This window comes from Salvelinus fontinalis, chromosome 34, assembly GCF_029448725.1.
Source record: "Salvelinus fontinalis isolate EN_2023a chromosome 34, ASM2944872v1, whole genome shotgun sequence".
Classification (NCBI taxonomy): Eukaryota; Metazoa; Chordata; class Actinopteri; order Salmoniformes; family Salmonidae; genus Salvelinus; species Salvelinus fontinalis.
Genome location: NC_074698.1, coordinates 23,785,875 through 23,801,445, shown reverse-complemented (window position 1 = coordinate 23,801,445; position 15,571 = coordinate 23,785,875). Strand labels below are relative to the sequence as shown.

General features: G+C 44.1%; 1 protein-coding gene across 1 annotated transcript; it reads right to left on the bottom strand.

Moving 5' to 3' along the window:
* Nucleotides 1-843: 843 nt before the first annotated feature.
* On the bottom strand, nucleotides 844-14,441 carry LOC129833538 (uncharacterized). Its single transcript, XM_055898205.1, has 13 exons — nucleotides 14,302-14,441; nucleotides 13,650-13,780; nucleotides 13,088-13,222; nucleotides 12,930-12,966; nucleotides 11,204-11,257; nucleotides 11,001-11,069; nucleotides 4,916-4,991; nucleotides 4,535-4,624; nucleotides 3,566-3,619; nucleotides 3,374-3,463; nucleotides 3,124-3,252; nucleotides 2,793-2,958; nucleotides 844-2,676 (listed from the first exon to the last, which is right to left on the bottom strand). The coding sequence occupies exons 1-12, from the start codon at nucleotides 14,354-14,356 to the stop codon at nucleotides 2,835-2,837; spliced, it is 1,044 nt and encodes a 347-aa protein (XP_055754180.1). The 5' UTR covers nucleotides 14,357-14,441; the 3' UTR covers nucleotides 844-2,676; nucleotides 2,793-2,834.
* Nucleotides 14,442-15,571: the final 1,130 nt, after the last annotated feature.

Below are 15,571 nucleotides of genomic sequence, written 5' to 3'. Positions count from 1 at the left end.
TTCAAATGCAAACTTATTAGATCAAATCCCATGTCAAGTAATGTGAGGCCAATATCCCCTTTCTTGCATTGTTTTCATGCTTCATTTCAAAATCATCTTAAAATAACTGACTTGTGGTACACAATCAAATGTTGACACTTTAGGATGATTTTCAAAAAAGGATTTTAACAGGGTTATTGACTTGGATTTGTGCCACAAATGCTAAAATGCATATTTCTAACCAAGTACAGTAAACAAAACCAAAGCATGGATTGCTTTCTTATCTTGTCCATAGACTGCTTACAGGGTAAGAACAACAACATGTAGTTTTGTAATTTGGGTGAACTATCCCTTTAAGTATGCAAGACAGAGTTACTTATGCAGTGAAATTAGAATATAGCCTACCACTTAATGAGCACAGAATGTATAATATAATGATCATAATGTGCTTTTCAAATATGGCATCTGGCATAGTAATACTTTGCTTCATAAGGCATTACACATCCTGGTGATAATGCTTTATGCAGTTATAGATGTTCATGAGCAGTTATTAGCACCTATGTTGTTCATCCTGATGCATTATGAATAGAAGGTGTTATTAATGCTCCTGTAATGCATTATAAAGAGAACATCCATATGAAGTGTTACATGTTTTAACTGACCAATCATGCATTCCTATGAAAACGGTGGTTTAAATAAAGTCTGTTGTAGTATCTTCTAGAGCAGGGGTACTCAACTCTTACCCTACGAGGTCCGGAGCCTGCTGCTTTTCTGTAATACCTGATCATTCATTGCACTACACTGGGGTCACAGGTCTAAATCAGTCCCTGATTAGAGGGGAAGAATGACAAAATGCAGTGGAACTTGTTTCGAGGTCCAGAGTTGAGTTTGAGGACTCTAGTCTCTAAAGGAAAATGGAACATCAACTTTCTTTACTGAAAGTAGGATTACAGGTGTGTGTTAAATGTCTGTGAAATGTTTTGCTGAAGTTGGGACAAATTATGCAAGTTATTTTAAAACTAACATGCTGTAACTCAATTCAGAAATAATGAATCATTTCTTCAGTAAAATAGAGCATCTTAGACTGGGCCCTGTGATAATGATGTCTCTTCTACACAATATGACCAAAAGTATGTGGACACCTGCTCGTTGAACGTCTCAATCCAAAATCATGGGCATTATTATGGAGTTGGTCCCCCCTTTGCTGCTATAACTGCCTCCACTCTTCTGGGAAGGCTTTCCACTAAATGTTGGAACATTGCTAAGGGGACCTGCTTCCATTCAGCCACAAGAGCATTAGTGAGGTCGGGCGCTGATGTTGGGCAATTAGGCCTGGCTCACAGTCAGCGTTCCAAAGGTATTTGATGGGATTGAGGTCAGGGCTCTGTGCAGGCCAGTGAAGTTCTTCCACACCGATCTCGAAAAAAAAATTCTGTATGGACCTCGCTTTGTGCACAGGGGCATTGTCATGCTGAAACAGGAAAGGGCCATCCCCAAACTGTTGCCACAAAGTTGGAAGCACAGAATAATCTAGAATATCATTGTATGCTGTAGCGTTAAGATTTCCCTTCACTGGAACTAAGGGGCCTAGCCAGAACCATGAAAACAGACCCATACCATTATTGCTTCTCCACAAAACTTTACAGTTGGCACTATGCACTGGGGCAGGTACCATTTTCCTGGCATGTGCCAAACCCAGGGGCCAGACAATTTTTACACTTTACGCACTTCAGCACATGGGCGGCCCTGTTCTGTGAGCTTGTGTGGCCTACCACATCGCGGCTGAGCCGTTGTTGCTCCACAATAACAGCACTTACAGTTAACCGGGGCAGCTCTAGCAGGGAAGACATTTTATGAACTGACTTGTTGGAAAGGTGGCATCCTATGACGGTACCACATTGAATGTCACTGAGCTCTTCAGTAAGGCCATTGTACTGCCAATGTTTGTCTATGGAGATCGCATGGCGGTGTGCTCGATGTTATACACCTGTCAGCAACGGGTGTGGCTGAAACAGCCGAAACCATTCTTTTGAAGGGGTGTCCACATACTTTTGTATATATAGTGTAAATAACACTGGGTCAATGTTTAGCTATTTGACATGTCCACAAGACATTGAGACCTCAGGACCTTGGAAATGTCTCTACTAAAGAGGTTTATGTTTTATGCATCTTCCCATGTGTATGTGATTGATATTTGCTTGTATGTATAGTAAACAATACTAGCGTAAGTATGATCTTGCCATCCTTTCATATCTTTATAATGTTGTATAGCTAATATGTGACATGCTGTATCATAATCAGTCACAAGTCACTCTCATTTTCAGATTGTCATACAAAATGTAGATAATAATAATTCTACAAGTCTTGGGCTGTTTTGGAATTTCAACTGATTTCACTTAAACTGATTTCACTTAGGTTTCCTAACCTATCCAGACTACACTTGTCACATAGAGAATTAACTTATTAAACTTTTGAGGCTTCTGAAAATCAATGTGCAGTAAAACACACTGGTCAGAATGTGTCTTGGGGTTGACAAGACTAATTATGATGAAGTTAGTCACATATGTGTATCTTATAATAAGTACTGTATATCATATATTACTGTATCTTATATCTTATTAGGTTTTCTTTTCCTATACAAACGTCCATCGTTTGTTACAGTTCTCCTCTTGATTCCATGTCATTAGGTCCTTTGTCCTTGGGAAAAACACAAGAGTTACAAATATGTTGGAGCTAGAAGACAACGAGCCCCGTCATTTTAGATACCAAGCCAAACAGTTCACCAGTTGTCAGAGGACATTAACATTACTTACTATTAACTCAGGAGGTTTGGTGACTTGGTCCTTGTCCAAGGCCTATTTGTGCAATAGAGCAGTGGTCTCCTCTGCAGCTCTGTTAGACATGGGAGGTCCTCCATTCATCTGAGGAGGTCCTGGACTCTGTGCACCAGGAGTCACTTCCTTAGTCTCATCGTTAACCCTGTTGGAGAAATAAGACATCAACATTCACATTCATGATCCACCAGTATACTGTCCCCTATAGAGATAACAGGGTTTCCCAAACGCGGTCCTGAACGGAGAAATTAGATTGTCATTCAATGGATAATGACAATCTATCAAAGGAGTCCTCATGTGGAGAATTTACCTGACAACCTTGGGTACATTCAGTGGAGGGGAATCAGCATGTGTCTTCTGACAGGTTTCAGTGGCTGCTCTGTCATTGTCTGACGGCTTTCCATCCTCCATTCCTAGAACACCTTCCTCTCCTTGGCCACTAAAGTTGAGATTATTACATTGATAAGGATTTAAGGATCTCGACTGGGAAGGATACAAATGTTCTCCATAGTCTACATTACAGAGGACTGACAGGTGATTAGTCATGTGGTACAGTTTACCTGGCATCTCCATTCAGCAGAGGGTTGTCAGCGCCTGTCTCTTCATTGTCCATGGGCTGCCTCTCCTCTCCTGGCTCACCTCCTTGGTCACTAAAAGTGCGATTATTATGAGCATGACTGAAAGGATAAGCAAGACAAACTGATCCAGGACAGAGTAGAGTATAAATATGTAATAGAGGTATTGTAACTAACCTGGGAACAACCACAGCTTCAACAGTCTCACCGTCATCAGGCTTTCTGATGTCTCTGTGATAAAACATGTACCAAAGGTTCAGTCAGATACCCACAGGTACAAGTGGAATCATCTACGATACATTACACCAGACAAAAATACACCAGTTGCCCTTCTGACTTGAATACGTTATGTCTTGCCTGGAAAGGGCTCTAAAAGGCAGGGTCTTTGCTGAAAGACATTACTGGTATTAAGAAATGCCATGCAGATCTATTGAGTAATTCTTCCTTCGCTTTCTATAGCAGGACTTTCCAACCCTGTTCCTGGAGCGCTACCCTCCTGTAGGTTCTCTCTCCAATCCCAGTTGTAACTAACCTGATGCAGCTTTACACTCACACATGCAGTCAGAGCCGCCCCTAAGTAACATTTTGCCATGGGGAGTAGAGAACATTTTGCAGATTTAAAGCAAGTTTGCTGCAAACCTATTGATTTTGCCATGGGGTGGAGAGAAATGTTTGCATGTCAATATGACATCTAAGTGAGAGTGACTTACAAAATCAACGGGGCCCCCCCATTCAGCAATTTGACGATGATTACTACAAGTTTAAGCAGCTGGTTAAATAAATTTACCAATCTAAAAAATGGTTAGCTGACATGGGCTAATTGAGTGATTTTCAGTGACTGACATGACAAGAGGAAAACTCCTGATGAACAACCACATTTTTTAATTGTACCTTGTGTATTCTACTATTCTAGCTGTCAACAGTAAAACGGGGGTCCGCGGGCCTCCAGTTGCCCATCCCTGAGCTAATTATTAGAATCAGGTGTGCTAGATAAGGGTTGGAGGGAAATCCTACTGGACAGTAGCTCTCCAGGTTCAGGGATGGAGAGCCCTGTTCTATAGAGACAGAAACTAATATGACCCATAGCAACAGCTGAAGACAGTGAGACTATCATTCAGATCATCAAAGTGATGTATAAAGGTTTACCTGGAATCACGTTGCTCATTCTGCATCAGAGGAATGGAGTTTGGTTCTGGAATGCCCTGAACCTCTTCCATGTCTCTGTGGCCTTGGTTGCTAAAGATGAGATTATTACATTAATAAGACATTATGATAATGTTTGAGAAACAACAGTAACTTTACAAAATGTCCGACAAGACTGTAGTTTGTAAGTGTCCTGCAAGTTCCAGGCTGTTCTCATCCTGTTTGTGACCTGCAAGGACCCCATTGGTCTGACTTTAAACCCTAGTAGTAAGACAGAGAGAACTAGTCTCATAACTATCATATACCCTCTGCAACAATTCTAATTGACTTAAAGACAAAAACAGTTATAAAGCTGTTATAAAAACAGTTATATAGGATACTCACCGCTGTTTGTCTCTCTGAGGTTTATACACACAGAGCAGACCAGCAATGACCAACACGAGAGCAACAACAATACCCACTGAAAAACAAAATGTAGTCATCATATGTTGACATATTCACACAAAATAGGAGAACATTTCTTTAGCCATGTCTCAGAGAAAAATATGAAATCAAGATTAGAGTCAGTCAATAAATGTTCCATCTATTCCCTCTTAGAAATAATGCTAGGAATATTGAGATGACTTAATACTGTCTTTCTGTAGGCTTGGAACGAGGGTGCCAGAGCACTTTAACCTGATGAACGGTTTGAAAACGGTTCACGGTACAATGTTTTCTAATCACTGGATTAAGGGAACTGAGTTTCTGTTTTTTTTAATTATTTTTTTATCCCATTTTCTCCCCAATTTTCGTGGTATCCAATCGCTAGTAATTACTACCTTGTCTCATCGCTACAACTCCCGTACGGGCTCGGGAGAGACAAAGGTCGAAAGCCATGCGTCCTCCGAAGCACAACCCAACCAGCCGTACTGCTTCTTAACACAGCGCGCCTCCAACCCGGAAGCCAGCCGCACCAATGTGTCGGAGGAAACACCGTGTACCTGGCCCCCTTGGTTGGCGCGCACTGCGCCCGGCCCGCCACAGGAGTCGCTGGAGCGCGATGAGACAAGGATATCCCTACCGGCCAAACCCTCCCTACCCCGGACGACGCTATGCCAATTGTGCGTCGCCCCACGGACCTCCCGGTTGCGGCCGGCTGCGACAGAGCCTGGGCGCGAACCCAGAGACTCTGGTGGCGCAGTTAGCACTGCGATGCAGTGCCCTAGACCACTGCGCCACCCGGGAGGCCGAGTTTCTGTCTTGAAGGCGTGTTTTGTTTGTGACATGTATCAAGAGTTTGCATTAAGGTGAGATTATCTGCAGATTGCACATTCTCTTGAAAAGCCATGTCAGTGACAGAGGTTATACTCACATTCACAGAATGTCCTTCTCTGAATCCGGTAATATAAGCTACTCACACCTAGATGATTTCATTCATTCATGTTTCACCATTTATCAATGATTATTGAGGCTCATTAGGGGGACTTTTCTCCACCTCTCCCTGAATGACATCCTCCATATCAGCCTTCTTTTCTGCAGGTGTCCTACCTCCAGTCTGATGGGGAGCCTGGTACTCTGGGCCACTTGGGTGTTTGTTGGTTCCGGATTGTTTGATCGAAGGCCAACATTGATGTTTGGCTGTCTGCAATTGCATTCCCCAGAGAGTTGCACTGTCTTCAGGGACCCTTATTATCCTCCGTTTGGTTTTATTTGGTTCCGATTGCTGTCTCTACATTGCCAGTTCCCCTCTCTCCACTGGGATTCTCTGCATCTGACCCTATTACGGGGGGTTGGCTATTGGTCACAAAAACAGCACTTACAGTTCACCCTATTACGGGAGTCACTGGCTTACTAGTACTCTTCCATGCAGTCCCTAGGAGGGACGCACCGTCACTTGAGTGGGTTGAGTCACTGACGTGATCTTCCTGTCCTGGTTGGCGCCCCCTCGGGTTCGTATCGTGGAAGAGATCTTCGTGGGCAATACTCAGCCTTGTCTCAGGGTAGTAAGTTGGTGGTTTGAAGATATCACTCTAGTGGTGTGGGGGTTGTAATATGGCAAAGTGGGTGGGGTTATAACCTGCCTGGTTGGCCCTGTCTGGGGGTATCGTCGGATGGGGCCACAGTGTTTCACGACCCCTCCTGTCTCAGCCTCCAGTATTTATGCTGCAATAGTTTATGTGTCGGGGGGCTAGAGTCAGTCTATCTGCAGTATTTCCCCTGTCTTATCCAGTGTCCTGTGTGAATTTAAGTATGCTCCTTCTAATTCTCTCTCTCTCCCTCCCCTCCCGGAGGACCTGAGCCTTAGGACCATGCCTCAGGACTACCTGGCCTGATGACTCCTTGCTGTCCCCAGTCCACCTGGTCGTGCTGCTGCTCCAGTTTCAACTGTTCTGCCTGCGGCTATGGAACCCTGACCTGTTCACTGGACGTGCAACCTTGTCGCAGACCTGCTGTTTTCGACTCTCTCTGTACCGCACCTGCTGTCTCTAACTCTGAATGCTCAGCTATGAAAAGCCAACTGACATTTACTCCTGAGGTGCTGACCTGTTGCACCCTCTACAACTACTGTGACTATTATTATTTGACCCTGCTGGTCATCTATGAAAGTTTGAACATCTTGGCCACTGTTATAATCTCCACCTGGCACAGACAGAAGAGGACTGTCCACTCCTCAGAGCCTGGTTCCTCTCTAGGTTTCTTCCTAGGTTCCTGCCTTTCTAGGGAGTTTTTCCTAGCCACAGTGCTTCCACATCTGCATTGCTTGCTGTTTGGGGTTTTAGGCTGGGTTTCTGTATAGCACTTGCTGACATCTGCTGATGTAAAAATTGCTTTATAAAATAAAGTTGACTGATTGATTGACTCGGCTTAGTAGCCACTTTCCTAGCTTCATTTTTATCATTTTTCCTATTCTTATTTTTCTTATACTGAGAGGTCATTGTTGAAGACTCTGGCTCACCAGGTAACAACTCCAATGTTTTATTCACACCAACTTTGTCATTTGGAGCCAAGAGATTATCCTGTTCAACCTCACTCTTATTTTCAGTCATTCCAGATGTGGTATGTCTGCCCTTCTCATGGGGACAGGATTGTTGTCCTGCACATAGTGTGAGAAAGTTTCCTCTATGCACCTTGTGTTTTTCTGTGTAGTAGAACTGTACTCAACCATCTCCTGTCCCCCTCTACAGTAGGACTGTACTCAACCATCCCCTGACCCCCTCTACAGTAGGACTGTACTCAACCATCTCCTGACCCCCTCTACAGTAGGACTGTACTAAACCATCTCCTGACCCCCTCTACAGTAGGACTGTACTCAACCATCTCCTGACCCCCTCTAGAGTAGAACTGTACTCAACCATCTCCTGACCCCCTCTACAGTAGGACTGTACTCAACCATCTCCTGACCCCCTCTACAGTGGGACTGTACTCAACCATCTCCTGACCCCCTCTACAGTAGAACTGTACTCAACCATCTCCTGACCCCCTCTACAGTAGAACTGTACTCAACCATCCCCTGACCACCTCTACAGTGGGACTGTACTCAACCATCTCCTGATCCCCTCTACAGTAGAACTGTACTCAACCATCTCCTGACCCCCTCTACAGTAGAACTGTACTCAACCATCCCCTGACCCCCTCTACAGTAGAACTGTACTCAACCATCTCCTGACCCCCTCTACAGTAGGACTGTACTCAACCATCTCCTGACCCCCTCTACAGTAGAACTGTACTCAACCATCTCCTGACCCCCTCTACAGTAGAACTGTACACAACCATCTCCTGACCCCCTCTACAGTAGAACTGTACTCAACCATCCCCTGACCCCCTCTACAGTAGAACGGTACTCAACCATCCCCTGACCCCCTCTACAGTAGGACTGTACTCAACCATCTCCTGACCCCCTCTACAGTAGAACTGTACTCAACCATCCCCTGACCCCCTCTACAGTAGAACTGTACTCAACCATCTCCTGACCCCCTCTACAGTAGAACTGTACTCAACCATCTCCTGACCCCCTCTACAGTAGGACTGTACTCAACCATCTCCTGACCCCCTCTACAGTAGGAATGTACTCAGCCATCTCCTGGCCCCCTCTACAGTAGGACTGTACTCAACCATCTCCTGACCCCCTCTACAGTAGGACTGTACTCAACCATCTCCTGACCCCCTCTACAGTAGAACTGTACTCAACCATCTCCTGACCCCCTCTACAGTAGAACTGTACTCAACCATCTCCTGACCCCCTCTACAGTAGAACTGTACTCAACCATCTCCTGACCCCCTCTACAGTAGGACTGTACTCAACCATCTCCTGACCCCCTCTACAGTAGGACTGTACTCAACCATCTCCTGACCCCCTCTACAGTAGGACTGTACTCAACCATCTCCTGACCCCCTCTACAGTAGAACTGTACTCAACCATCTCCTGACCCCCTCTACAGTAGGACGGTACTCAACCATCTCCTGACCCCCTCTACAGTAGGACTGTACTCAACCATCTCCTGACCCCCTCTACAGTAGGACTGTACTCAACCATCTCCTGACCCCCTCTACAGTAGGACTGTACTCAACCATCTCCTGACCCCCTCTACAGTGGGACTGTACTCAACCATCCCCTGACCCCCTCTACAGTGGGACTGTACTCAACCATCTCCTGACCCCCTCTACAGTAGGACTGTACTCAACCATCTCCTGACCCCCTCTACAGTAGGACTGTACTCAACCATCTCCTGACCCCCTCTACAGTAGGACTGTACTCAACCATCACCTGACCCCCTCTACAGTAGGACTGTACTCAACCATCTCCTGACCCCCTCTACAGTGGGACTGTACTCAACCATCTCCTGACCCCCTCTACAGTGGGACTGTACTCAGCCATCTCCTGACCCCCTCTACAGTAGGACTGTACTCAACCATCTCCTGACCCCCTCTACAGTAGGACTGTACTCAACCATCTCCTGACCCCCTCTACAGTAGGACTGTACTCAACCATCTCCTGACCCCCTCTACAGTGGGACTGTACTCAACCATCCCCTGACCCCCTCTACAGTGGGACTGTACTCAACCATCTCCTGACCCTCTCTACAGTGGGTTTGTGTCTGCCAGTCCTGTCTACGAGCAGGGCATTGTTCATCATAAAATACTTTGATCAAATGAGGGCCATTCTTTTCAGGCTGTGTTATAGAAGTGATGGAGGCTGTTACAACATAAACAAAACAATCTCCATTGGAGCAGTTTGTGAGTTGACCCTTGTATCTTATCATGTGCCTCATCACCCTCCCCACCTCCTTGCATACAGCTTCAGCCAGAAACTCAGTCACAACACTATCAACTGCTGATTCAGGTGGTTTTTTAATTGTAACTTGAATTGAGTTCTGGTCAGCCATGCACAACTTCAAACTGAAAGGATTGTTCTCTTTGAACTCAACATGTTTTCCTCTGACTGTTATTCCTCTGATCAGAAGCTTCCCCCTTGCTTCCTTACTGAGAAGATATATATGCCAGAGTGCATGTGGTTTGGATGAATTTCATGTATGAGACTGTGGTAGAGCTCCTCCTCCTTGATGGTGTTGGCTATGGCCTCCTCCTTTGTCAGGATTTCTCTCTCCATGATATAAATAGGTCAAACCTATCAGACATTTCGTCCCACAACCTTTCTCAGGTCCCATTTTTCTAGACATCGCTGGAGAAGACTTGGAACTGAAGCAGCCATTCTGATTTGATCTTGATGTATTGTGTTAATGTGTAAAGTCATTTGTTTAACTTTGAAATGTATCAACAATAATATTCAGCATTATACAGGGAAAGTACTTCTTACTGAAGATTTGATGGATGGTTGATCCTCAAATAGATATTTACTGGATTCTGTGTTCTCCAGAAGTCGAAGCTTTTTAGTTGGGCTGAATACTGGACAAAACATGTATATACTGTATCTGCCAGGACCTTACAGGCCGTCGGTCGATACATCCAGAAAAGAAAACCATATCAAAACATACATATGGGTTATAGGCTACATGAGACATGTAACTCTGGTTTGAAAAAGTCCCCAAAAAATTCAAGCACCATTTCTTGCCTTATAGACTCACGCTGGGCATCATTCACAAGTGATACTATTCTCTCCCATCAGACTATTCTCAATTTAATCTTGTCTTTACATTAGCAAAATAATATATATATATTTTAAATTAGTTTTGTGAATTAGAATGGGCCATTATCATGCCCCTGTCAGAACAGGGGCATGGTAAGAAACACTATGCACTTGAATTGCAAATGGAGGACACATTTCGCACAGTTCATTGTCATGCCAGCCAGGTGGGCTACTCAACGGTCAAGTGGAATTTGACTGCAACAATCACTTGTCAGTGATGCAAAAATATTTGTAATGGTTGAACACAGTTTTACCCATTGATATTGGCTATGATATTATTTCATGTTTTTAAACTTAATAACAGAGTGTTACTGTACCACACAATGATCACGTGGACTCACTCACCTGGGAAGAGCAATGTGTGAGTGTTGTCATGGTTGGGGTTTTCATTGTCGACATCCTGCTTCACATCATCTTATAAATAAAATGAAATACATAGTTAATGACATTTATAACTGAGAATCATTTGATGACTACCCAACAGAGCCAGTGGAAGCAACAGCTCTCCTTCAATATAATCTGCTCTGTTGTTACAGAGGAACACTCACCTGCAGTTGTATTCTGACTGTCAGGCTCTTTCTCCAAAGGCTTCTTTGGCTCATCTAGAACAAGACAATATATATATATATACACTGCTCAAAAAAATAAAGGGAACACTTAAACAACACAATGTAACTCCAAGTCAATCACACTTCTGTGAAATCAAACTGTCCACTTAGGAAGCAACACTGATTGACAATAAATTTCACATGCTGTTGTGCAAATGGAATAGACAAAAGGTGGAAATTATAGGCAATTAGTAAGACACCCCCAAAAAAGGAGTGATTCTGCAGGTGGTGACCACAGACCACTTCTCAATTCCTATGCTTCCTGGCTGATGTTTTGGTCACGTTTGAATGCTGGCGGTGCTTTCATTCTAGTGGTAGCATGAGACGGAGTCTACAACCCACACAAGTGGCTCAGGTAGTGCAGCTCATCCAGGATGGCACATCAATGCGAGCTGTGGCAAGAAGGTTTGCTGTGTCTGTCAGCGTAGTGTCCAGAGCATGGAGGCGCTACCAGGAGACAGGCCAGAACATCAGGAGACGTGGAGGAGGCCGTAGGAGGGCAACAACCCAGCAGCAGGACCGCTACCTCCGCCTTTGTGCAAGGAGGTGCACTGCCAGAGCCCTGCAAATGACCTCCAGCAGGCCACAAATGTGCCTGTGTCAGCATATGGTCTCACAAGGGGTCTGAGGATCTCATCTCGGTACCTAATGGCAGTCAGGCTACCTCTGGCGAGCACATGGAGGGCTGTGCGGCCCCACAAAGAAATGCCACCCCACACCATGACTGACCCACCGCCAAACCGGTCATGCTGGAGGATGTTGCAGGCAGCAGAACGTTCTCCACGGCGTCTCCAGACTCTCTCACGTCTGTCACATGTGCTCATGTGCTCAGTGTGAACCTGCTTTCATCTGTGAAGAGCACAGGGCGCCAGTGGCGAATTTGCCAATCTTGGTGTTCTCTGGCAAATGCCAAACGTCCTGCACGGTGTTGGGCTGTAAGCACAACCCCCGCCTGTGGACGTCGGGCCCTCATACCACCCTCATGGAGTCTGTTTCTGACCGTTTGAGCAGACACATGCACATTTGTGGCCTGCTGGAGGTCATTTTGCAGGGCTCTGGCAGTGCACCTCCTTGCACAAAGGCGTAGGTAGCGGTCCTGCTGCTGGGTTGTTGCCCTCCTACGGCCTCCTCCACGTCTCCTGATGTACTGGCCTGTCTCCTGGTAGCGCCTCCATGCTCTGGACACTACACTGACAGACACAGCAAACCTTTTTGCCACAGCTCGCATTGATGTGCCTTCCTGGATGAGCTGCACTACCTGAGCCACTTGTGTGGGTTGTAGACTCCGTCTCATGCTACCACTAGAGTGAAAGCACCGCCAGCATTCAAAAGTGACCAAAACATCAGCCAGGAAGCATAGGAACTGAGAAGTGGTGTGTGGTCACCACCTGCAGAACCATTCCTTTTTTGGGGGTGTCTTACTAATTTCCTATAATTTCCACCTTTTGTCTATTCCATTTGCACAACAGCATGTGAAATTTATTGTCAATCAGTGTTGCTTCCTAAGTGGACAGTTTGATTTCACAGAAGTGTGATTGACTTGGAGTTACATTGTGTTGTTTAAGTGTTCCCTTTATTTTTTTGAGCAGTGTATATTATATATACACTGTGAATATGTGAAAAAAACACATGTCCTCAAACTTGAAAAACAATATACACATCTCACCTGATGCACCAGACACAATGATATGGGTCAAATGCTCCTGAAATATGATAACATCAATATCAAAATATTAACATGCAACTGGAATGTTTGGTCTGGTATTGTAGTTTACAAGGTAACTATACATAGCCTAAACTGCAGTGATAAATAGCCATACTCACAGACCGATCACATATGGCAGTGTGGTCTACGTTGACACACTCCAGGAGGGTGATGCAGGAGTAGCTGACATCAATCACATTGGGTGCTTGTGAAGTGTTTTTGTGTCGGCAAAGTTCAGCAAGCCACGTAGACGTCTGTGGAAGAAAAAATACAAAAGCAAAGTTAGACATCTAACACAAAAACAATATTCTACATGTTTGAATACATTTGTCATTAAACTGTATCTACTGTTTGTATTTTTTGTCTATTTAACAATGCAAGTCAGTTAAGAACAAACTCTTTTTTACAATGATGGCCTACTGGGTCTTGTTCAGGGGCAGAACAGATTTTCACCTTGTCAGCTTGGGGATTCAATCCAGCAACCTTTAGGTCACTGGCCCAACACTCTAACCACTAGGCTACCTGCCTCCCCTGAAGTGTGAAAGACAGTCCTATTTATGATTCTACAGTAGTCTGATAGTGAAGCCTGTGAATCATATTGATTCCCCAGTTTGAAAGTTGTACATCATATGTAGTTGTAGTCACGAGAGTCTTGTGAGATACAATAAACAGATATCTTACCTTATTGGAATCCACGGATTGCCACTCCACACATATAGGTTTCTCCTTCTTCTTTACACAGTATTTGTAAGCATTTTCAGTTCGGAGGCTTGCACAACTAACATTCTTGGTTTCTTCTCCACCCCAACAGCCTGCAGAAAAAAGGAGGAAGAGATCATGTATGTTGAAAAACAATTACCACAGCCTTCTACAGCACATTACTGTAATTACTGCTGTTGAAGAGATACAAATGTCCAGAAGAAGCAGCCTGCTTTACAAAGACAATAGCATATGATCATGTTGTATCACTATTTGTAGCCATATATTAAGATATAGTTTGTAGGAGTGCAGGATTGACATCTCACAAACAAAGAAATACAGTAAGAGTGCTGGTACTGTAGCCAACGCCCAAAAAAGGCTTTACTGTCAACGCCATTTTGTAGAAATACTAGTTGAGGGAGAATTTGTATTTTGCAATATTTCTTTCCTGAGAATTGTAACTTTTCCAAGAGAACGGCAAATAGCAAAGAGATAAGCAAACACTCAAGACATCGAAAAAGCTAAACCAACTACACAAAATATGTGTCAGGAATTCCGGGCATTTGGGAGACTAAAACATATGAAACGTCAGCAGCACCCAGAAAAAAATACAAAGCCAAGACAATGTTCTTACCTTGAATTAACAGGGGGATTGTCAATAAGAAACCAAATAGATAAGAAATATACATGGTGGCCCCTTATTCCAAACAACGTATTGCTGAGTGCTGAGTTTCAGTCTGTCGTGCAAAGCAAATCAAGGCGGGAAAGACTCTTGTTGAGACACAAATGGAAGTTACGTCACAAGGAGGAGCAAGAATAAACGCATTCATTTGTTGGAGAAATATTGAAATATTGAAAATATTTGAAATAACATTTTGTGAACATTAAACTCAATTTTTTTTGTCTGCAACTTAAGGCATTCAAATTAAAAAGTCTAAATATTTTCAATAAATGTTCCCTTCCCCCATGTAAAGCCTCCAGTAGGATGACAACTTGACCTGATTCCTACAGGTGGGGCAGTCTGATAATAGTGTTAAGCTTTATTGCACTGTAGGTGGTGCACTGTGATGTGTCTGAAGTGCAGAACTCATTACTAGGTCCATATTACCTGTCTCCTGCCCACATGACCTGTCTAAAAGGTAACAAAATCAGTTACAACTCAGGGTCCTGCACACAACCCTTCTGACCACTAGAAGGGGCTGTTGTTGTACTGTAGGAATGAAGCGCACGGTTTTGTTGAACTTTACCTCACGGTAGATAACTTTACCTCACGGTAGATAACTTTACCTCACGGTAGATAACTTTACCTCACGGTAGATAACTTTACCTCACGGTAGATAACTTTACCTCACGGTAGATAACTATACCTCACGGTAGATAACTATACCGCATGGTAGATAACTATACCGCATGGTAGATAACTATACCTCATGGTAGATAACTATACCTCATGGTAGATAACTATACCTCATGGTAGTTAACTGTTTGAATGATTCAACGGGTAAAGTGATCACAAGCGTTTTTAACATGTTTATAAAGATGATGAACACTCTAGGTTGACTGTGACATCTGACCCTCAGTCAGAGGAGGGTGTTTATTTATCCTTTATTTAACTAGACATGTCAGTTAAGAACAAATTCAGATTTACAATGATGACTTACCCCCGGCCAAACCCAGACGATGCTGGGCCAATTGTTTGCCCTATGGGACATCCAATCACAGCCGGTTGTGATACAGCCTGGAATCGAACCATGGTCTGTAGTGACGCCTCTAGCACTGAGATGCAGTGCCTTAGACTGCTGCGCCATTCGGGAAAGAATATCATTATTAAAATAACGTGGTACATTTCAGAGTGGGAAAAAATTGGAAAACATCAGAAACTCATCATCCATACTGTAACATAC

Coding starts and splice junctions, on each gene's coding strand:
- LOC129833538 (XM_055898205.1), bottom strand. CDS start 14,356: ATGTATATTTCTTATCTATTTGGTTTCTTATTGACAATCCCCCTGTTA. Junction 13,781..14,301: donor AATCCCCCTGTTAATTCAAG/GTAAGAACATTG, acceptor TTTTTTCTGCAG/GCTGTTGGGGTGGAGAAGAA. Junction 12,967..13,087: donor CTGCCATATGTGATCGGTCT/GTGAGTATGGCT, acceptor ATCATATTTCAG/GAGCATTTGACCCATATCAT.